This window comes from Ochlerotatus camptorhynchus, unplaced genomic scaffold (genome assembly GCF_037179485.1).
Source record: "Ochlerotatus camptorhynchus isolate MF236.1 unplaced genomic scaffold, CSIRO-AGI_Acam_v1.1 ptg000290l, whole genome shotgun sequence".
Classification (NCBI taxonomy): Eukaryota; Metazoa; Arthropoda; class Insecta; order Diptera; family Culicidae; genus Ochlerotatus; species Ochlerotatus camptorhynchus.
The window spans coordinates 546,585-571,475 of record NW_027040779.1 but is presented as its reverse complement, the minus strand read 5'-3'; the positions used below and the strand labels follow the sequence as shown (position 1 = coordinate 571,475).

The 24,891-nt window shown below is 43.8% G+C and overlaps 1 protein-coding gene across 1 annotated transcript; it reads right to left on the bottom strand.

Moving 5' to 3' along the window:
• Positions 1–1,543: 1,543 nt before the first annotated feature.
• On the bottom strand, positions 1,544–5,564 carry LOC135706751 (uncharacterized). The gene is made up of 3 exons (XM_065228404.1): positions 2,996–5,564; positions 2,481–2,916; positions 1,544–1,712 (listed from the first exon to the last, which is right to left on the bottom strand). The coding sequence occupies exons 1-3, from the start codon at positions 5,562–5,564 to the stop codon at positions 1,544–1,546; spliced, it is 3,174 nt and encodes a 1,057-aa protein (XP_065084476.1).
• Between the last annotated feature and the right edge of the window lie 19,327 nt (positions 5,565–24,891).

The window sequence follows — 24,891 nt, the reverse complement described above, 5'->3', positions numbered from 1 at the left end:
TAGAAGAACGAAAAGTATTCATCCTGGAAAGGCTCAGAGACACCTGTCTGAGATCAAATCATCAGATCATACGTGATCTAGCACGTTAGGTTAAGTTATACTCGTAGTTAGGTAGATTTTACATTTTTTTTTTCAATTCAAACAAAACACACCCCCAAAAGGGGATTTTTTTAAACTAGTTGAAAAACGCAAATATTAAATATGTCGGGGACCGTCCCGACCGTTTGATGGTGACTTCTACTTGTCCGGCGAAGGTATCCCTTCCTTCCTTCCTTGTAGAATCTGTATCCTTTCCTCGACCAAATTCTTCTGTCATCCGCAGACCTTCCTTCACCGCATACAGAACACTACACCCTTTTTCACAAAATACCGTGATTTTATTTACAACAACACTACATTTATACTAACTAAAAACTAAACAATCCCCCCTATTCTGCGAGTCACGTGACTCTCTCTCACCGGTGAGGTGACAATTGTCACCTCACCGGTGAGAGAGAGTCACGTGACTCGCAGAATAGGGGGGAATAATTTCGTACGGGGTTCGCCCCCGGTCGACTACTCGCGACGGTGTACTTTTTAGACTAACTTATTTCCTATATTTACATTTCTATCTCCTAATCCTACTTCCCACATTCTTCGACGAAAACTCTCTCCTTCTCCGTGCAGCTCGTGCGTAGTAGTGAGTGACCACGGCGAATCCATTCACTACCACTAGCCACCACACTCAACCGATTGGTAGCACCGTGGAGTACCTAAATTCCAGTCAATCTTGTTTTCAATTGGCAGCATCCGCTGTTTTTCTTGTTTTTTTTCTTCTTTGGTTTGTTTTTTCCGTCGATCTTATTTTCCGTGCTGAGCACCAATGCTACCGACGTGCCAGGAAGGCAGCTCCCACACCTGGACCCTACCTATCGATCCATCAACTCATGAACCGGGGGGTTAAAATGCCAAAATATGCCTTCATCCGCACACCTTCTCACAATGTGTTTTATCTTTCAGCATCGTGAATAGCTCATGGATCTGATTTCTTGCTCCTACAAAATTAGTCCCGTTGTCCGAGTTGACATCTGTGCATCGTCCTCGGCGGGCAAAGAATATCCGCAAAGCCTGTAGAAACCGTTCCGTCGACAAATCTGACACGAACTCCATATGAACTGCTTTCGTTTCCATGCACACGAAGATTGCAACGTAGCCCTTGGTCGGTTGTCGTCCACGTCCTGCTCGGGTGTATACTGGTCCGAAGAAATCGACTCCAGTCTTGGAAAACGGTCTCGAAACCGTAACTCTAGCAGCCGGTAGCTCACCCATTTGTTGCTGAATGATCGACGGTCTCGCTCGAAAACAACGCTGGCACTGACGAAAACCTTTCGCGCACGATTTCTATTACCTAGTGGCCAATATCGTTGCCAAACCGTACCCAAAAGTAGTTGGGGCCCAGCGTGCAGATGTTTGTGATGATAGAAGCGTAAAACGAATTCCGTGAATGAATGTCGAGCGGGTGAAACCATCGGGTGTTTCGTTTGTTGTGATTCCTCGGAGTGCGCTAGTCTACCACCAACTCGCAGGATACCGTTTTCATCGATTCGAGGGTTAAACCATCGCAAGGGAGAATTTCGACGAACGGGAGGCCTGATGATAGATGCTTGATCTCCTCCGAAAATGATTCCGCTTGCACCTTCCGGATGATCGCACATTCGGCTAGGTTCAGCTCGCTAGCGGATAGAAAACCTGTCCGTCTTTGTTCTTCTGGACATCGTAAGTTGTCCATGAAACGTAGCCAGTAAGCTGTTGTGCGAATTAGCCTAGTAAACGATGAGAACTTCCTAAAGTAATCCGAAACGCATTCTCTTTCCATCGACGAAGCGCAAACCACCACATTGCGTCGTCGTTCTAACTCTTCTTCTGGTGGGTTTCCAGCTCCTTTCGGCCATTCTTCGGGAGGGTCCTCTAACTAGGTGGGCCCATGCCACCATAAGTCGTTCTCGAGAATATCTTTCGGAGCGATTCCGCGTGAAATTAGGTCAGCGGGATTGGTGCTTCCCGAAACATGTCTCCAATTGTTTCCCTCTGTCAGCGCTTGAATTTTGGCGACCCTGTTCGCCACGAAAGTGGTCCTCGTTCCTGGAGAAGAACGAATCTAGTGGAGAACACAGGTTGAGTCCGACCAGAAGTGAACGCTGCCGTCTGCCTTCAGAGATTCCGCTACCTTTTCCCAAAGCTGAGCCGCTAGAAGTGCACCACATAGCTCCAACCGTGGTAGTGATTGCACTTTGAGAGGTGCTACCTTTGATTTCAAGGTTAAAAGGTGCACCGAAACCGAACCATCTTGTCGTTTACTCCGAACGTAGATTGTCGCACCGTAAGCGAGAATTGATGCATCTGAGAAGCAGTTGTATTGCACGGACACCGCTCTTGGTGCTATGAAACACCGTTGTATGCGAAGCATGTTCAGTGCAGGAATTTGCTTGTGAAATTCTCGCCATTCCTCACCCACCGTTCCAGGTAGTGGGTCATCCCATTGCAGACATTGCCCGTGTTCGCCCTTCAAACACCAGAGCCTTTGCATGAATATTTTCGCTGCTGTGATCGTCGCACCGAGCAGTCCCAGTGGATCAAATAATCTCGCAATGAAGCAGAGCACTTGTCGCTTCGTTAGGATCTGGTCATCCGTTAGTGATGGAATCGTGAACGAGAACTTGAAACAGTCCACGTTGGGAAGCCAGGTCAAACCCAATGTTTTTACCTCTGCATCCTGGTCCAAGTCGATCCCATTAGAATCCGGTAGCGCCAAATTCTCCTTCGGAATGTCTTCAAGAACAGTGGGACAGTTGGAGGCCCATTTTCGCAGCTTGAATCCTCCACTGTTCATCATTGCGTCGATTTGTCGCCTCAATTCGACCGCAGATTCGACGTCGTCTGCTCCAGAAATAACGTCGTCCATATACACGTCCTCTTCTACTGCTGGTGCAGCCAAGGGAAACTGCTCGTTTGTCACTTGCCAGCTGCTTCAACGTACGAGTTGCCAGATACGGTGCTGATTTTGTGCCATATGTCACCGTCAGCAATTCATACGCTACAACGCTTCCATCGGTTCCCAACCAAAGAACGCATTGAAGAGGAGTGTCGATCAAGTTCGTCCAAATCTGTCGGAACATCTTCTCAACGTCGGCTACAACCATCACCTGACGTGTACGACTGCGGAGAAAAATTGACCGTAAGTCCTGTTGTACCACAGGGTCAGCATAGATGGCATCGTTCAGCGAAATCCCAGAAGACGTCTTACACGAAGCATCGAAGACCACACTTACCTTGGTCGTGGTGCTTGACTCCTTGATTACAGGATGATGTGGCAGGAAACATCGTTTGACTGTCCCCTCCTCATTATCGTCCACTCTTCTCATGTGACCGAGCTCGAAATATTCGGTCATGAAGTTGAAATATTGCTTCTGAAGGTCTGGATTCTTTTCCAGTCGCCGTTCCACAGCTCGAAGACGTCGTAGCGCGATGTCTCTCGATTTGCCTAGTTCCGCTAAAACATTGTCGTTCTTAGGGAGAGTAACGCTGTATCGGCCATCCGAATTCCGTTCGACTGTGCGCTCGAATTGCTCTTCGCAGCGCGTCTCGTCCGGAGATAACTTGCTGACGGCTCCCACTTCCTCGTAGGACCAAAACCGTGCCATTAGCTCCTCCAGATTGCTCGATACCGACATGTTGCATGAATATCTCGCACCATGATTTGATGTAGCGACCTCGCCTGTCACTATCCATCCGAAAACTGATTCGGTGAGTACTGGCATACCGGTTCCCAGTGGAACCTCCCTTCCGGATGGGAAGAAGCTGAAGAAAGCTTGGATGCCCATGACCAAGTCGACCTCTCTCGAGCGGAAGAATTCTGGATCTGCCAGTTCGATGTCTGCCGGTATGTCCCATCCATTTGCCTGCACTGTAGAAGTAGGCAGACAAGCTGTGACCTTCGGCAAGACGAGAAAATCCATCGGTCTAGAGTACGACGAGACTCGAGACTTGACGACGGCTTGAATCTTTCGCTTGACACTCGTTCCGGATTGTCCGATGCCCAATATTGAAATATCGACCTTCTGGCTAGCAACCTTCATCAACTGACTCAGACTTTCAGAAATGAAGTTGCATTCCGACCCGGAATCTAATAGCCCACGTGCCGGATAGCGAGAACCCTGGCTGTCCTCGATCACAACAACTGCTGTAGCCAGAAGTACCTGCGATGTCGGAAGCTGCGCCGTGTTTGACGATGCTGTCTCGATCGATGCTGCATTCACTGCCTTGGGATCAGAACTCGAGTCGTTCCGGTTGCCACTATTACCCGAATTGGTTTTCTCGGGTGATCCATTCCTACTGCTTCTTCCTTCGTCCTTGAAGCACAGCAGTGTGTGGTGTCGAGCCTTGCAGTTGCGACACGAGAACTTTGACGAGCAATCTCGAGCTAGATGTCCTCGCTTGAGACAGTTTCGGCAGAGTGACTGTGCTCGTAGAAACGACTCCCTGCTGGACAGCGACATTTTCAGGAAGGCTGGACACGTATGTAGTCCATGAACCTCTGTACACGATGGGCAATTAGCGGTATTCCATTGTACGGCGTTGTGGTTGACCTTCGGTGAAAACGACTTCCGTTTGGGTTGTTGCGGCTCGTTTTTGAGTTCTGCCTTCGCTGGTAGAGACTCGAGGATTTGAATTCTCCGTTGTAGGAACTCCTGCAAGTCCTGTAGAGTATCTTGCTCCTTAGCGGACGTGTGTTCCTCCCATCCACGTCGAGTGACTGGATCCAGACGAGAACTCAGCAGTTCTACCAGCAGCAAATCCTTATATTCGGCTGGTTCGATGACTTGATCCAATATCTGAATCGCACGGTCGAATGCGAGTGAAGGTAGTTTGACCAGCGCTTGTACCTGTTTCCTCTTTAGTAACTGACTGTTATTGAAACGTTTTAGCAACGACTCCCAAGCTATTTTATAATTGACGCTAGTTATCTTTAGCGGATCTACTAGCGCCTTAGCTTCGCCTGCTAAGCATCCTTTCAAATAGTGAAATTTCTCCACATCTGGAAGTTCTGCCTTCTCATGGATCAAGGACGTGTAGAGATCCCTGAAACTCAGCCAGTCATCGATGTCTCCGTCGAAAGTCTGCAGCTTGATTTGCGGCAGGCGTACACGGTCCATTGAACCATGTGTACTAGCGGCGTCTGCACTCCGTGTTGACTGGTTTAATGCTGATTCTTCCTGGAACTTCTTGGCCTTCTCCATCAAGAACGATTTCGCATCGTAGTAGCGATTCTCGAACTCCAATTGCTCATTTTCGACACCTTCTTGCTCTTCGTAGTCCTCATGCGATTCGATTTCCCAAGAAGTCTCACTAATTTGCTCCCACAACAAATCTATACGTTCGAGGCGGACATTAACCTGACTAGCTGTTGTACCCTCTTTATAATACCTAACGAACTGACTAATGTTGTTTAACGACGCTCGAAGACCCTTGAGTTTTGACTTCAACACCTTCAAGGAGTCGGTTGACCTGGTAATCTTCGTTGACATGGTTGTTGTTCTAGAATCACGGTACGGAAACGAAGAACCAAGAGCCAGTCGTAAGTTGATAGGTACAAGTGATGCGTTGCTCCACGCGATGTTTGGCGAAACGGTGAAAGATCCGAGAATCGAAAGGAATCGGCGATGTAGTATGCAAATTGTCTGCTTCCGCTGGACATATACTGTTCAACTCACCTGTGAGAACAACCAGTGGTGCTACCGAAGCCAGATAGCAGTAAATTTCAAAACTGTACACCTCAAAACGTTTGATCGGGAATCTCGGATTCCAATTCGAGCCAGTGAAGAGCGAAGGAGTGGAAAAGCGAATGTAGTAACCAATATTTGAGCTTCGGCTGAACATATACCGTTCGGCTTACCTGTGCAAACGACAGTTTGTGCCAACAGCCGAATCCAAATTGCCTCAAAATCACGATGACTATCATTTCGAACCACGAAGTTGTAAAGCCTTAGGGTAACAAGTCGGTAGATCGTATTGAAATCCAGTGCAGCGAAGGAGAAATGTACTAATGTAATGTAGTATCACAAGAGAGTCTGCTTCGGCAGGACATATACTTATTCTCACCTGGAGAATTACAGATGGTGCTGAACGTCACGCAGAATGTAAAGTAGCAGTCCGAAAACAAACAAAACCTCAGGGCTTGCGTTCGTGAATGAATTGACTCCAATAGTCCAAATAGCATCGAAAGGTTTAATTTATTTAAGTGCGGTATCTATCAAAATCCAGCTTCGGCTGGGCGTATACTGTATATAAAGGGTGATACGGTCAAAATTTGGTCAAGGGAAAACGCGTGTAAATCGGTGAAATCGTTTATTTAAAAAATCAAATTAAATTTCTTTTTCAAGTTCAATTAGTATAAAATTCAGGAAAAATATTCAGTTAGGCTTCCGCTTTTCCAAATCCGAATTGTCGGGCCTTACGCTTGACCCCTGCCATCAGATTTTGTACAGCCACCTTGTCCACCTTCTTCGCCGCAGAAAGCCAGTTTGCCTTGAACTGCTGCTCGCCCTTAGCAGTTTTTTTGGTCTTCTTTAGGTTCCGCTTGACAATAGCCCAGTATTTCTCAATTGGGCGGAGCTCTGGCGTGTTGGGAGGGTTCTTGTCCTTGGGAACCACCTGCACGTTGTTGGCGGCGTACCACTCCATGGCCTTTTTACCGTAATGGCAAGATGCCAAATCCGGCCAAAACAGTACGGAACAACCGTGTTTCTTCAGGAAAGGCAGCAGACGTTTATTCAAACACTCTTTCACGTAAATTTCTTGGTTGACAGTCCCGGAAGCTATGAAAATGCTGCTTTTCAAGCCACAGGTACAGATGGCTTGTCAAACCAGATATTTCTTTGCGAACTTTGACAGTTTCATGTGCTTGAAAACATCTGCTACCTTTCCCCTTCCTTTTGCCGTATAAAACTCCTGTCCCGGAAGCTGCTTGTAGTCGGCTTTGACGTAGATTTCGTCGTCCATTACCACGCAGTCAAACTTCGTCAGCATCGTCGTGTACAGCCTCCGGGATCGCGCTTTGGCCGTCGTATTTTGTTTATCATCGCGATTTGGAGTCACTACCTTCTTGTAAGTCGATAGTCCGCCTCGTTTTTTGGCTCGATGCACGGTTGTAGACGATACACCCAGCTTATTTGCGGCATCTCGGAGAGAGAGGTTAGGGTTTCGCTTGAAACTACCGGCAACTCTCTTTGTCGTCTCAGCGGCTTCCGATTTTCGATTTCCCCCCGATCCAGACTTCCTGGCTGTCGACAAACGTTCCCTAAACACTTTAATTACATTTGTAACGGTTGATTTGCCAACTTTGCGTGCGAGTAGCTCGGATTTTCGCGATGCGCGAGCAAAATTTTGATACGCTGCTCTTCTTGCTTGGACGGCATTTTGACAACTGAAGAGTGAATTCCAAAATCAAAATAGGAGCAACATTCTACACACACACACCTTCAAAATGAGGGGTGTTCAGGTTTTTTAAATGCAAAATTGAAAGAAATACGTCAAGTTGACCAAATCAAGTTGAGACCAAATTTTGACCGTATCACCCTTTATTCCGCTCACATGTGGAGAAAACCGTAATCAAGTGTTCCGCCTTGGTTAGGTGTCTGTATCCGCTGATTTGCCGCAGATCCCGCCTCTCAAGGGTGAACAAACTGGCTGTCTACAAACAAATAATAGCACCTGCGATCCTCTACACAGCTCCGGTGTGGGAATCATGTGCACAGACTCACAGGAACAAAATCCAAATCGCTCAGAATAGAGTGCTGACGATGGTTCTTAATCGTCTTTTCGACACTAGCATAACAAATTTACATTAAGAGGCAGGCATTGCCAAAATAGATTCCCGAATTGACGAAATGAAGACTAAATTTGCACAAAAATGTATTTTATCAGAACATGCTTTGATAAGCAATTTGTATATGGTAGATTAGGTGTATATAGTAGTTCTAGGTTAGTTGTAGTTGTAAATAGTAGTTATAAGTAGTCTCCTTTTTCCAATTCAAATCAAACTAATCCCACTAAGGTGGTCATACTTTAAAAACTGGCCTGATAGGACTAGGAACTGTCAATAATAATAATTGAAATTTCAAAGGAATTAAAGTTGAAAAGACGCATCTGTGTCACTTGATAAGTTATACATGTAAACCACACAAATTCAAGAAATATAGATCATTTAAAGTGAAGTTGTCATCGTACTTGACTGACAGAACGCTGTACGTTAAACACGGATCATATGTTTCATCGCCATATGCCAGCACGTCCGGTGTCCCCCAAGGAGATAATTTGGGACCGTTACTGTTTGTGTTATTTTTCAATGACGCTGCACCTAACCTTGGCCACAAGTACAAGCTCGTATATGCTGATGATCTAAAAAAAAACTATGTGGTGGTACGCTACATCGAGGACTGCCTTCTCCTGCAAAGGTTACTTAACATGTTCGTTCACTTGTGCCGCTCGAACAAGCTTGTCATCAGCGTCGTGAAATGTCATGTGATGACCTTCTATCGGTCCAAAGACCCGATAATTTATGAATACCACAACGAGATACTCACCCCTATTCTGTATTTCGTTTCGAAAGAAATTCTCATACAAAAAAATATTTTTTTGTATGAGAATTTCTTTCGAAACGAAATACAGAATAGGGGTGACTGTTCTTAGCCAAGTGGATCAAGTGACAGATCTTGGTGTCGTATTGGACTCGAAGCTTTCCTTTCATTCCCATTATGCGTCGATTATTTCCAAGGCTAATCGTCAACTTGGCTTCATCTCTAAGATTGCCAAGGATTTCACGGATCTACACTGTATTGTATAGTATTGTTCACTCGTAAGGCCGATCCTAGAAAATTCTTCAGTTGTATGAGTTCCAAACGACGTAACACGGAACCTAAGAATCGAGCGTGTGCAAAAAAGATTGATACGGCTTGCGCTCAGGAACCTACCATGGCGTGATACGCGATAGATGCCATCTGCTTGACCTCGAAATGCTTGATCGAAGACGTAAGCTACAACAGGCTACGTTTATATCTAAATTACTCAACGATGAAGTCGATTGCTCTCATCTTCTGTCACTGCTTGATTTCCGTGCTTCAGGTAGGATGTTACGTCAGCAATTCCTGATGCAACCAAGCTTTCAAGTGGCTAAAACCAGGCCTATTTGTGCAATGATTTGTATGTTTGTATTCGTCGAGTCCGCGTTTGATTCTGGTAGGGGAATTTACGTATTTTCGGCAACCTAAGCAGTGACCATCTTTCTATAGCCCTTTTCTCTAAGAAACGCGCACATATGCAGTATTGGTTTGTTTACAATCTTTTGCTGCCAGCTGCTCTAACAATTTCAGTCGAAAGAATTCTCTAGTGAGAGCGACTATTGTGGGCAACATCTTTTTATTCGGCAACCTTTCTATTTGAGCTGCGTGTTAAACAGCGGTGCTCTCATCGGCAACTCGAAATCAGCAGCATTTTGTACCGTGCGGGACCGAAATCCGTACAGCACCGAAATCCGTACACCCTGTTGAATTTGTTTATTTATATGCATCATAACAATGTAAATATTATACATGAATACATATTCATGTTCATTCATGCATCAGCTTGATGTTTACTTCAACAATTAAGCAGTATAACATGCAATTAAAATAAGAAAAATAAAAACCTTATCACGTGTCGCGCATTTCTGTCAATCGGTTGCGCTCTTAACGTTTTTCTATGAAAATGTCTCGGATTTACTTCCAGTTGTTAAGCGTATTTAAGTGATTTTTGTAAGTAGTTTCCTGAAGGTCGATCGGAAAGGTAAGTGTTTATCGTTTTATATCTCAATTCTAAGCAATGGATCGTTCATATGGTATTTATTTATCAAAATTAGTACTGTACGGATTTCGATCCATATATAACAGCTGATTCTAAATCCGTACACTTGTGCATCACTAATGACGATTCTACTTTATCCAATGTTTTTCAGCAGATCATGGAAACTAAATACACGCCGGAGGATTTGGAGAAGACTGTGGCAATGATGCGTGCGGAGAAATCTTACCGAGAAGCATCCAGGGATTTTGCCGTTCAATTCACCACCATAAGAGATGCCGTATTGAATCGCTACTCTCTTATTTTATTCGTATTGTAAATGTTATATTATTAATATTTTTTAATGAAGAGCGTCAAGAACCAGCCGAAAAGTAAAACAACGCAGCTCCCCTACACGATATCACCAACACGCATATACAAATTAGGGACCATGCATAAATGACGTAGCATTTGAGGGGGGAGGTGAGGGTTTCAGAATTTGTGACCGGCCATGTATTGGATATAGCCAAATACGCTACGAGGGAGGGGGAGAAGTATAAAATTGATCAAAAATATGCTACGTCATTTTTGGATGCTCCCTTACAGAGAGCAGACAGAAATGGGCCAGAGAGCATTCCAAGCTACCAGCGAGGAATGACCGGAAATACACATGAAAGTAGTGCGGGCGAAAATTGATAAAGAGAACGCAAAGAAACAAAGGATTGAGGAACGACAAAAGAAAAAGGTTGAGCGAGAGAGGAAGAGGAGGAAGAAAAGGAAGAAGAGCAAAGAAAGTTCCCTAATAAACGAATACCATGAACGAACTTTATCCCGGATGGGTAAAATTTCCCACAAATGGTTTGGATGATACCCCGAACACGTCGTTAAGCTCTCTATTATGGTTATTTTTATTAGGCTTGGAAGCAAGAAAGCATTATAACATGAAAAGGCAATGGTAACAATGGAGAAGAAGCAGAAGAAAGCTGTGGAAAAGAAGCAATGAAAGATCTGTATTTTTATGATTATTACTCTCTTGACGTATCAAATTAAATTAAGTTATAGTCGTTATTTTACCAATTTTAATTTTCATGCACAAAACGAAAAACTAATCCTTGATGTCAGTTCATTGTCTTTTTTTGTTGGTTTCTAAGATGGTTTTATTTTTCTTTTACTTATCCGCCATTATAGGGCTACCATCTTAGGAACCGGTTAATTTATCGCTTGATGCCAGTGGGTTGGTGGAGTTCCAAAGTATGGCGCATCTTGCACGTTATCACATGTCAAATTTCAAAAACCTCGAAGTTTTGATCGGAGGAAAACTCCAGTAAGAATATTTAACCCAAAGCACTGGTATAGAATAAAATTTGGAAGAAATTAATCCTTAAACATGATATTAGTTAGCATAAAAATTCAGAACAGTTACCTTTTTAAATAAAAAGAATTCAGCTACCTCTCCTTTGAATCGATTGGAGCATCAATTAATCTAACGCTGATATCATTAGTTAAAAAAGTAAAAGTAAAAAAAAATGAACTTGAACCTTTGAAGAATGATTCTTATGTAAAATCGTGCACTGAATTCAACAATGTAGTCGAAAAAAATGTAGTAGGATAGTTTTTGAGATACAGCTAAAAATGAAAATTCACTTTAAACAAGTTTGATTACTATAATACAAATATCTCCGGTTGTAATGAGATTATATCAATTATTTTAACGCTAAATTAGAGGCAAGAATTTTTTTCGTTCGATCACTTGAACATCAATTGTCAGTGAGATTGATGGTATTGTTGTTAGTTAATAGTTTGTTTTTTAAGTTTTCCTAAGAAAAATTGAATTTCTGCTAAGTTTTTAAGCAATGTCAATTAAAATGTTTATGGTGGTTCTACCATTACTCTCACGGAAAAATAGTGTTATAACGATCGAAAAAAACTTTTATCACGTTTAATTTGGCGTTAAAATAAATAATATCACACACCACTGCGTCCTAGCAAGAAGTACGGTCGGCTTGTTTCGCGCTCCGTTAATTTGGAAGTTTTCTCGCTATTATCTGACGTAAATAATCAGTTTTTCTCGCTTAGTGATTCCTGGCATAATTCCCGATAAATTTATCAAAAAGTGAGTTTTTTTCTGAGAAGAAAGTGTGTTTTCGGCATCATCGATAATTGGTTTTGCGATTGGCAATTCGCCAATCATTTTGCGCACCATCGGTGCGTGGTCACGCATACCTGTGCACACGGATCATCGTCAACGAGTGTCAGCATCTGCCTCCACATTCAAACCGCTCATCCATCTCGTGTGTTCAGCTGAGTGCCGAGCTTCATACAAGCACACACCAACGAAGACCGCCCGCATACGCGGATCGAAGATCATCCAAGCTGCGCATCGCTCCGCTGCTGCTGTGTAAACGCTCGGTGATAGTAGTATAGGATTATCAGATAAGTTTTTGTTTCTTGTTTCTTTCTTTCTCCCATCTGTTAAATTTTAAGTTTGTGTTTCTGTGTTAGTATTTTTTTTTTCTTCGTGTATTGTGTCCGAGTAATTTTGATTATCGTTGCAGTGGTAGAGCGTTTTTCGCTCCCACTAGTACGGCAAAATGGACATTTTGTCGGAAGACGAAATGGACGTTTTGTCGGAAGATGACACCACTTTGCCACGCGATAGCAAGAAGGGTCGAAAACGTCTGTTATCCAAGAAATCAGATGATGCCATCCCTGCTTCGTCATCTCAGTCTGGTAATGGACAGGGACAGATAAGCCCCCGATCGCGAGCCTACCCAGAAGACTCGACTGGCCCATGGGTTGTTTACTTTCAGCCCAAAAAGAAACCTTTGAATGTAATGCAAATTACTAATGATCTGACGAAGCGGTTCTCGGCCGTGACCGAAATCTCGAAGGTGAGGTACAATAAACTTCGCGTTGTCGTCTCTAACCTGAAACAAGCTAACGAGATTGCTGCCTCCCAGCTCTTTACACTCGAGTATAGAGTGTACATCCCAGCTCGTAATGTGGAGATCGAAGGTGTGGTCACCGAAGCGAGTCTGACCCCCGAGATCTTGGCGAAGCAAGCGGTTGGCCGTTTCAAGAACCCCTTGCTTCCCACGGTTGAGATACTGGAAGTCCAGAAACTGAACTCAGTATCTTTCAGCGAGGGTAAAAAGAGCTTTACCCCCACAGACTCGTTTCGGGTGACCTTTTCTGGTTCAGCCCTTCCTCACTACATCGAGTTGGGAAAACTTCGGCTACCTGTGCGTTTGTTTGTTCCTCGGGTCATGAACTGCCAAAACTGCAAACAGTTGGGACACACGGCCTCTCACTGTGGCAGCAAGGCACGCTGTTCCAAATGCGGGGAGAAGCACGAGGATGGCGCCTGCACAGTCACTGCACCAAAATGCGTGTACTGTAAGGGAACTCCTCATGGTCTCTCGTCGTGCCCGGCGTACAAGCAACGCGGGGAGAAACTAGAACGCTCTCTTAAGGAGCGTTCCAGGCAGTCTTTTGCAGCCATGCTAAAAACAGCCACACCATCAACCAACGACAAAAATCCCTTTGCTGTTTTGTCTGATGACGAGTCTGACTCTGACTTGGCTGAGGAGGGAGTTTCTTTCAGTTTTCCGGAAGGTTCTGCACGGAAACGAAAACGCATCCGTTCGCGGAAAGTTGCAGATAAGGAACCCCAAATCAGCTTCCCCAAATCAAGGAGTGATGGAAAAAAGGAAGTTTCAACTCCTCCTGGTTTCCGCAGAACTGACTTTAACCAGAATTTTCCATCTCTCCCGGGGACATCAAAAACCCCTGATGGCCCATTTTTAAGAACAGAAGCCCCTTCTTCATCCGGGTTGTTCTCATTTGATAAAATTGTGGACGATATTCTCAAGTACCTCAATATTTCTGATCCTCTCAAAAGCATTGTGAAGACCCTCTTGAAGCAATTGACATTGAAGTGGCCCCTCATTGCAGCAATCATTTCCTTCGATGGATAATTTTCCAAACGAGGTCGGGGATTTGATCACTATTCTACAGTGGAATTGTCGAAGTCTTATTCCTAAATTAGACTCTTTTAAGTTTTTAGTTCACAATAATGATTGTGATGCATTTACTCTTTGTGAAACTTGGCTCTCTTCAGATATCGATCTTCCTTTTTATGATTTTAACATTATTCGACTGGATCGTGAGGATTCGCGTGGAGGAGGGGTACTTTTGGGGATCAAAAAGTGCCATTCTTTCTATAGAGTGAATCTTCCACAATTTCCAGGTATTGAAGTTGTCGCATGTCAGGCTATTATTAAAGGTAAGAGCCTTTGTATTGCTTCTGTTTATATTCCTCCTAGAGCCGTTGTTAATCGAAAACAACTTTCAGATATCTGTTCGGTACTTCCTGCTCCACGGTTGATTATGGGAGATTTTAATTCCCACGGTACAGGCTGGGGGGAACTGTATGATGACAACCGTTCTACTTTGATATATGACCTCTGCGACAGCTTTAATATGACAATTCTTAACAATGGAGAAGTAACACGTTTGGCTGGCCCATCCTCGAATGGAAGCAGATTAGACCTCACACTTTGCTCTAACTCATTATCGTTGGATTGCACGTGGAATGTGATCCAAGATCCCCACGGTAGTGATCACTTGCCGATCAAAGTTTCAGTTGCCAGTGGGTTCAATCCGTCGGAACCCGTTAACGTCGCGTACGATCTTACCCGTAATATCGATTGGACAAAGTTCAAAAATGTGATAGAAGATGCCCTAACGTCGGTAGAAGGGCTTCCACCGTTGGAGGAATATAACTTCCTCTCCAATCTGATCTTGGACAGCGCGCTTCAAGCTCAAACTCGGCCGGTTCCAGGAACGTCTTTCCGTAGGAAACCTCCTTCCCCTTGGTGGGACCAGCAATGCACTGAGGTTTATCGTAAAAAGTCCGACGCGTTTAAGCTTTTCCGGAAACGTGGAACACCCGTACATTTCGAAGCGTACTCGGCTCTTGAACGCGAACTCAAGAGCCTCATCAAAGCCAAGAAACGCGGATACTGGCGGCAATTCGTGGACGGTTTATCGCGCGAAACGTCGATGAATGCGCTTTGGAACACGGCGCGAAGGATGCGTAACCGGTCTTCAAACAACGAGAGCGAGGAGTACTCGGATAGTTGGATTCTCAAGTTCGCGCGAAAAGTATGTCCTGATTCTGTGCCGGCACAGATGATTCCTCGCGAAACGACGAATTCGGTAGACGAGATCAGCCAGCCTTTTTCAATGCTGGAGCTCTCACTCGCGCTTCTTTCGTGTGGCAATTCGGCTCCGGGGGCTGATAGAATCAAGTTCAACTTGTTGAAGAACCTCCCAGACGTCGCTAAGAGGCGCATGTTGAACTTGTTTGGTCAGTTTCTGGAGCTAAATATTGTTCCGGATGATTGGAGGCGGGTGAGAGTTATAGCCATTAAAAAGCCTGGAAAACCCGCGTCAGATCACAACTCGTATCGTCCCATTGCGATGTTATCGTGTATTCGAAAATTGTTGGAGAAAATGATACTTTTTCGTCTGGACAAATGGGTTGAGTTGAACCACCTACTCTCAGATACTCAATTTGGTTTCCGTAGGGGCAAGGGAACGAACGACTGTCTCGCGTTGCTTTCCACTGAAATTCAGTTGGCTTTTGCTAATAAAGAGCAAATGGCTTCTGTCTTCTTGGATATTAAGGGGGCTTTTGATTCAGTATCGGTTGAAGTCCTTTCAGACAAACTCCACGCTTGTGGCCTTTCTCCATTAATTAATAACTTTTTGTATAATTTGCTGTCAGAGAAACATATGAGCTTTTCTCATGGAAACTCTACAGCTTCACGATTTAGCTACATGGGTCTCCCCCAGGGCTCATGTTTAAGCCCCCTTCTGTATAATTTCTACGTCAGAGAAATTGACAATTGTCTAAGGGACAACTGCACGTTGAGACAACTTGCAGATGACGGAGTAGTGTCTATGACAGGACCCAGAGAGGCCGACCTGCAAGGACCCTTACAGGATACCTTAGACAATTTGTCTACTTGGGCTATCCAGCTAGGTATCGAATTCTCCACGGAGAAAACTGAGTTGGTCGTTTTTTCTAGGAAGCATAGCCCAGCACAACCAAAGCTTCAACTTTTGGGTAAACCGATCACTCATTCTATGTCCTTCAAATATCTTGGGGTCTGGTTCGATTCAAAATGCACCTGGAGATCCCACATTGAGTATCTGAAGCGGAAATGCCAACAAAGGATCAATTTTCTCCGAACAATTACCGGAACGTGGTGGGGAGCCCATCCGCAAGATCTTCTAACGTTGTACCGGACAACGATTTTATCGGTTTTAGAGTACGGTAGTTTTTGCTTCCAGTCGGCGGCTAAAACGCACATCATCAAACTGGAACGGATCCAGTATCGCTGTCTTCGTATCGCGTTAGGATGCATGCACTCGACTCATACGATGAGTCTCGAAGTGTTAGCGGGCATGTTGCCACTCTCTGATCGGTTTTCGGAATTATCCCTCAGGCTCCTCACCCGTTGTGAAATTATGAACCCACTGGTGATTGCAAACTTTGAGAAGCTTCTTGAGCTAAACCCTCAAACTCGTTTTATGTCATTGTACTACGTGTACATAACACAGGATGTCAGCCCTTCGCAGCATAATCCCTATCGTGTTTGCTTCTCCGACTTCGACAGTTCTGTTCATTTTGATTTATCAATGACGCAAGAGATTCGCGGAATCCCAGAGCATCATCGTTCCATGATTGCTCCGTCAATTTTCGCTGCAAAGTTTGGCCAAGTTGATTCCGCAAGATCGTTCTTCACAGATGGATCACTAATAGAGGCGTCCGCTGGTTTTGGTATTTATAACGAATTTCATAGCGCCTCTCGAATGCTTCAAGCTCCTTGTTCCGTATATGTTGCTGAGCTGGCGGCAATACATTGTACGGTAGAAACGATCGCCTCACTTGCACCAGATCATTATTTTATTTTTACGGATAGTCTCAGTTCTGTCGAGGCTATTCGCTCCATGAGGCCGGTAAAGCACTCCTCGTATTTTCTCATGAAAATACGAGAGCTTCTAAGTGCTTTATCTTTAAGATCTTTTGTCATCACCTTTGCATGGGTCCCATCTCATTGCTCGATTCCGGGCAATGAGAAGGCGGACTCGCTTGCAAAGGTGGGCGCTATGGAAGGCGATATTTACGATCGACAAATCGCCTACGACGAATTTTTCTTCATTTATCGTCAACAGTCCCTCGCCAGCTGGCAAAATAAATGGAGTGAAGGGAGTTTGGGACGATGGTTATATTCAATCATCCCTAAGGTGTCGAAGTGTCCTTGGTTCAAGGGGTTGGATGTGGGTCGAGACTTCATTCGTATGATGTCTCGCCTCATGTCCAATCACTACTCGTTAAACGCTCACTTGTTCCGTGTTGAGCTGGGGGACAGTAATCTCTGTGAATGTGGACAAGGTTACCAGGACGCAGATCACATTATTTGGTCATGTGCTGAGCACCGTGGAGTCAGATCCGAGTTGTATGATTCCCTTCGGGCTCGAGGTAGACAACCTAATGTTCCAGTTCGGGATATTTTGGCTAGACGCGATCTGGAGTTTATGCAACTCATATATGTTTTCTTGAAGAATATTAACCATAGATTGTAAGTTTGATTAACCTTGTGTTTAGTTTGTGTTTTGTATGTGTGTGTGTATTTTTTTTTTTTAGATTTGTTTCTGTAATAATTGTATAATTACAGAGTTGATATAACGTCGATAGGATTAAGTATTTGTTTTAGAAATAGTGAAATTTTTGAATCATAAATCATATTCCAAATCTCCTTTTCCCTCTCCCGATCCAAACAATTGTCATCCACTAACCTCGAGAAGACCGCGAGTAATCGGTTCCAATCCTTTAATTTTAGATTTAAGACATTTATAATGTATAAAGAAAATGATAACTTGGCTCTGTAAAGTTTATTCGAATGAGCCTGTACAAATAAAGTAATTAACAAAAAAAAAAAAAAAAAACATCCCCAAAGGGGTATTCTGTAAACTAGTTGAAAAACGCAAATATTAAATTAGAATATCAAATTAAACAAAGATGAAGAGCCAAGTAGGCTAATCAATTAAAATAGTAAATCAAAGTACTACCATAATCAACAGAAATAAATATAATTTTACTAAAATGCACCAGCATTTTCTGCTTGACCGTCAAGCTGTTCAGTTCAGTTCGGATTCCCGCTCTCCTTCTCGATTTATTTTTTTCGTTTCGCGCCGTGGAAGTGCCGTCATCGTCTCACGCTCTGGCAAGTTTGGTTCAACTTGTCAAAAAACCAGATGGTCAGCGTTCAAGCGCATCAGCAGCAGGGGGGCCAGCAAAGAAGGCCCAAACACAGACCGGAGCGTCAATGAACAACACTGAAAACCTTGTGCTACGAAGCAACCAGTTCTCAGTGCTCGAGGAAGACAATGGAGGTTGTGGTGACGCTGTTGCCATCATAAAAAAAAGAGCGGATTCCCTCACTCTTCACTTCAATGAAGGATGTCGACCAGATTAGGACTGTGTTGACAGATCACAACCTACAGCCTCGGTTTAAGCTCTGCAGCGTCAGAACAAAAATTATGTGCTCCAGCCTGGAGGAGTACAAGGCTATCGGAAGTTTGCTGAAGGAAAACAAGGTGGATTTTTACACGCATGATTTGCCATTGCTGAAGCCACTGAAGGTAGTTTTGCGAGGTTTGCCGCCATTCGAGGCGGCCATTGTGAAGGCTGAGCTGGAGCGGCTTGGTCTACAACCAGAGGTAGTGTATCCGATGAATCGGCGACCCTTGCCGAACACCAGCTACCGGGACCAGCTATTCCTGGTTCACTTTATCAAGGGCTCCACCACACTTGCCGGGCTGAAGGACAACATCCGGGATCTGTTCCAAGTCATCATCTCTTGGCAGTCGTACAGACCTCTCTTACGGCCATGGCACGAAAAATTGCCATATGAAGCCACGCTGTGACAAGTGTGGAGGTACACACGTGACAGCGTCCTGTGGTCCAGCTGATGACAACGAGCCACGTCGACTGGTCCCGAACCTAGCACCGCTTCCTCTCAACAATCAACGAGGCCTTAGCACCCCCGCTGGGTATTCTCCAACAAAGCAAGCGGCCCCCAGCCGCCGATCAGCCCAGCATCACCTCACTGCTGCAACGGCCCAGCAGAACCAAGGTCCCCTCACAGCCTCTGGTCTATCGTATGCCAGTGCTGTATCAGGTGAGTCCATCGACGATTCCCCATTTACCTCGGAGGAACTTGTGATACTCGTGGCAGAGTTCATCATCTTCCTGCACATTTGCAATACCAGATCTGAACAGCTTCATGCTGCCCTGTCCCTTGTCACTAAGTATGGACCGTGAAGCTATAAAGATTGCAAATTGAAACGCTTGTTCACTGAAGAACAAGCATATCGAACTGCTTGACTTCCTTAACGTCAAGGAAATCGACATTGCCATCATCACCGAAGCGACTCGACAGAACCAGTGCAAGAGGAGGGGGAGCAGCCGTTGCTGTGAGGCGTAACATCAACTGCCACCTGCTGCCGTGGTGGTGTGGTGCCTGGTGTTATCAAAGCCATCGGGGTTGAAGTTGGCACATCGCTTGGCCCCATCACCATCATTGCGGCTTACAGCCCCAAACAAGTCAACAACAGGGATGGGTCGGCAGCGGACCTTCGACGAGATATCATCAAGTTGGCGACCTGAATGTCAAACATCAAGCTTGGAGCAACAGTCGGCGCAATCAAAACGGCACCATCCTGAACAACTATCTGTAGGAAGCGTAGTACAACATCTTGAGTCCGGACACTCCCACCCGGTTGAGTAGGTCCGGTGTTCACGCCACCATCGATATCTACATCAGCAACATGGGCAACAACATTTCGCAACCTGTCGTGTATCAGGAACTCAGCTCGGGCCACTATCCGGTGGTGGCTGAAGTGGGTTCCTCAATCAACAAGTTCCAAGCATCACGGCGAAACTACCGTCGGGGAGAATGGTCGCAGTTCCAACACTGCATTGACACCAGTATCGACTATGACGTCCACCCGGAAACGACCGACGACATCGACCGGTGTCTACGCTCCATCGATGAAGCGATTTCCCGGGACCGGGAGCAACACGTGCCAGTATCCAGACAGGTGAGTAATACTCTGAACCTTGACAGATGTACCAAAGGCCTTATAAGACTCCTTAACACCAAGGCAGTACCAACGCTCTGGTCTGCCTGTCCTTAAGACCCACTGTAATCCTCTAACAAAAACCATCCAAACCAGAATGGTAGACCTCAGAAATCAGGACTCAAAGGAATAATCATTGGATTCATAGCGGGATTGCAAGTCAAGTTCTTAATCGACTCGGGGGCAGAAGTTAATACAGTGGATAAGGAAACTTTCTTTGCTCTGAGAAACAACAATTCCCATCTATTGTTTGAGAGATGGTTCGGATAAACAACTTAAAACATATGCGACGGAAGGGGAAATTTCAGTAATTGCAACTTTTGTTGCAGAATTGTATATTTCCGAAGAACGTCCACGCTTCACGGAAAAATTCTATGCTGTTGAAAACGGAAGACCTTTGTTGGGCAGAAATACTTCAGTCCGGTACAGTGTACTGCAAGTTGGTTTGAATGTCCCAATTCTTACACCTCCTTACATCGATTGCAGATTGCAGCCAGGGGAAATACGAGCTTTGATATGTTCAGGAGAGTTTCCAAAATTGAATGTTCCGCCTGTAAAACTTGTATACGATAACAGCAGACCTCCGTCACGAAATATATTTACCAACATACCACCAGCATTCAAGGAAGAAACTGAAAAACGATTAAAAAATCTGCTATCGATGGGAATTATTGAACCGGTTACTGAAACAATGGATAAATCATTCTGTTCGTCGTTGTTAGTAGTACCGAAGGGCAAAAATGACATCCGGCTTGTAGTTGACTTAAGGGGTCCAAACAAAAGTATAATTCGAACACCATTTCGAATGCCAACACTGGAAAGTATATTAGCGGATTTGGATGGAGCAATTTATTTTTCTACAATTGACCTCACAAGTGCATTCTTCCATGTTGAACTTCATGAAAACTCAAGACACTTGACCAATTTCTTCGATGGAAACGCAACTTACCGTTATAAGAGACTACCTTTCGGATTACGCAACGCGCCTGATATTTTCAAAGAAATCCTTCAAACAGTAGTGCTTGCAGGATGCGTGGGTTGTCACAACTATTTAGATGATATATTGGTATCTGGAAGAACACAATCTGAACATGACGAGAATCTCAAGGTTGTTTTATTGTACAGTAATGATATAGTACTTCAAGCAAAATATTCATATTGAACAATTTCTCTATAGGTGGTTATTCGCTGCCTGAATGAACACGGCGTTAATATAAATCATGAAAAATGTGCAATAGGCAAGCAAACTGTGAAATTTCTAGGGTTCTCTCTTTCTCATGACGGATTACGAGCTGATGAGGACAAATTGATGGCCATACAAGGTTTTCGCAGGCCGGAAAATCAATCTGAGGTTAAAAATTTCTTAGGGCTGATGAACTTCATGGAACGATTCATTTTGAAACGAGCGGAACGAACCAAGTTTTGAGACAACTTGCCAAAGTCGAAACCTTTTATTAGAGACAAGATGAAGAAGATGAATTCGTTTATTTGAAAACTGAGGCATTGAAGTCTATATCGAAGCTAGGATATTTTCGTTCCGAAGATCAGACCGAGTTATTCGTCGACGCTTCTCCTATTGGACTGGGAGCTGTATTAGTTCAATATGATTATGCTGGGGTTGCCAGAGTAATATCGTGTGCTTCAAAAGCATTAACAGATGCGGAGAGGCGATATCCTCATTAGCGATGGTGTGGGCAGTTGAAAGATTTTCATTTTACCTGTTGAGCAAATCTTTCACCATAAGAACGGATTCGGAAGCGAACGAATTCATATTTGGCAGAGGAATTAAAACAGGGAAGCGTGCTGTTTCTCGTGCAGAGGCCTGGGCTCTCAGACTTCAGGCTTATGATTTTAAAGTAAAACACATACCTGGTCGTTCTAATGTTGCAGATGCTTTATCTCGTCTTATAAAGAGTACACAATGTGACGAGCCATTTGATGAGGACAACGACAAACATATTCTTTACGCTTTGGACGCAGGCTCACTAGAAATCACATGGAAGGACATAGAAAAATCTTCAGAAGACGATGCTGAGATAATCGCTATACGATTTGCTCTGGATACGGGTAGATGGCCAGAGAATCTTAAACGATTTGAAGCTCATGCAAAGGAACTCCGTGTATTGGGTCCGAAGGTTTTCAAAGGAGATCGAATTGTTCTGCCAAGAAATCTACGACGCGTGGCTCTTCAAACAGCTCACCGTGGACACATAGGATGTGCAGCAATGAAACGAATAATGCGAGAATTTTTTTGGTGGCCAGGTATGAGTAATGAGGTTGAAACGTTTGTTAAAATCTGTAAAACTTGCCTGGTTATATCAAAAAAGAACCCACCAATACCGCTGGTTAGTCTATGTCTTCCAAAAGGTCCGTGGGAAATTTTGCAAGTAGATTTCCTGTATATTCCTTCGTGCGGTTCCTGTGAGTTCTTAGTTTTGGTTGATACTTACTCAAGATATTTGACAGTGGTGGAGATGAAATCGACTGATGCAGCAAGCAGTGCTTATGGCGATAATGGTCCACCCTTTATAAGTAATGAATTTATTGAATACTGGCAAAATAAAGGAGTTAGTGTAAGGAAATCCATTCCTCTTAGTCCCCAATCAAACGGAGCTGTTGAACGTCAAAACCAGGGGCTAATAAAAGCAATAGCTGGGGCCAGACAAGATGGTAAAAATTGGAAGAACGCTCTACAAACTTATGTCCACGTACATAATACAGTCAAACAACATTCAAGATTGGGGTTTACACCATTCGAACTTCTTGTTGGATGGAAGTATAGAGGAACTTTCCCGGCTCTTTGGGAGTCTGAATCTGGAAGGTTAGATCGAGATGAAATAAGGGATAGAGATGCAGTAGCGAAGTTGGACAGTAAGAAATATGCAGACAAGCACAGGGGAACGAAATTGTTGTTGCTGTACAAAGGAAAACCAAAACAGATCCATTTTTTTTCTCAAGAAAGATTTACAGTATTATCAAGGGAAGGTCGAAAAATTGTTTTAAGAAGTGAACGTGGGGTTCAGTATGCTCGAAACATTCAAGATGTCAAGCTAGCGTCCTATGAAGTCCAGTCAGATGATGTTGGAGAATCAGATATGATCCACCATTATTCAAGAATTAGTAATCAAGATGAATTGGGTATAGATCAATAATAAATATCGAAGTAGGTATCTTTAAAAAAGAATCATGTCTAATATAATTTTTTCAATTAAAATAGGTACGAACGTTCCAATAGATCATAATTTGATCAATACTGAACACAGTTTGAGCAATCTTCTACCAGACGAGGTTCAAGAAAGTGATGTGAAGCCTACTGATAGACCGAAGAGATCAATTCAAAAACCATCTAAATTTAATGACATGTTCTTGTATTATGTATATGAATAGAGAGTAGATAAGGAAAGGGATGTAGAGAATAGGACAAATATATCGGTTGTTATGCTGACATTCATTAGAGATCGATAGTAGGCGAAATATATCGGTTGAGGTAAAGAAAATGATCGGTGAAATCAATAGTAGGCTAGTTGATAAAAAGGACACAATAAAAGAGTCTTAAGAGTGAGTTCATAACGAACGGAAGCAAAACATAAAAAGTCATCTGTTTGGTGAAAACTAGAAAAAAAGAAAGAAGGTTCCAGATAAAGCCTAGGAAATGGATGGTCCAGAAATCGAGTCCGGTCACGACACCGACCATCTCTATTTATTACATATATCTGCTTCGTTAACTATTGTAACGGTAGAATTGATATAGCTATCTGGGTGAACTTTCATCCTGATGTAGCAAATTGATGGTAAAACAAAAAAACACTTTGTATAATAAACTGACAAATAAAACTTCACTTATACAAAAAAAAAATATGGTAAGAGGACTGAACCTTATTTACGATAACGAATAGTTTATTCATTAAGACAACGTTGTCAGATGAATTATTAAATAAATACCTAAATAAATAATAATAACAAAATGTTTACATCCTCCTCACCGGCCGTGCTCACAAATCCCCGCTCATATCTTGTCACCGTCAATTAAAGCGAAGCGCCATCCACCCTGTCGTAAAGCCAATTTCCTTCCCACCACCCGAAGGCCATTTCCATTTATCTTCCCATCGTACAACGCCAATGTTTATTTATCGAATCAATCCGGCTGATTAATTCCGACTGCTGCCCCAGTCCACGTGCGACAGGTATGGTCGTCCATCGTCCGGATAGGAATCACATTTTCCATCATATATACAGAAATGGAGCTCAACAAGAGGACGAAGCGCGGATCCGGGTAATTTGACTAATGATAATCAATTTGTTATTCAGGAGCTCCGGGGACTGCGACGGCTCAATGACGATTTTCCCCCCAGTTCCCAGGAGTATGCTATAGCTAATGGTCAGCTTGGAATGCATTCAACTCCCACCACACCGCTAGGTGGGAAATCTGTTGCATGCGTATTGGCTGACTGGGGGATTATCGCTCACTTTGTGTGTGGGCAATGCATCTAACCCTTTGGGTGTTGTTTGAAAGCAAAGCCAAACCTAAGAAGGGTGTGAATGCAAATTCCTTCCGGTGTTGAGGGTGCAAATGCAAATGCGTTTCTATGCTTGATATTGTGTGGGCCAGGCAAGAATGCAACAGTAGTGCAGTGCTGACCGCACTCAATTATGGATGTTCTTTTAATTAGGCGTGACTGGTTGCAGAAGAGTGAGGATTATTTGTTATGCTAATTGAGGGTTTTACAAAATGTATCAAAGGGGGAAAATGGCAATCAGATTTGACATGTAAATAACATATTTGTGTAGTTTTATATTTTTAGGACATAAAAGGTGTCTTGAACG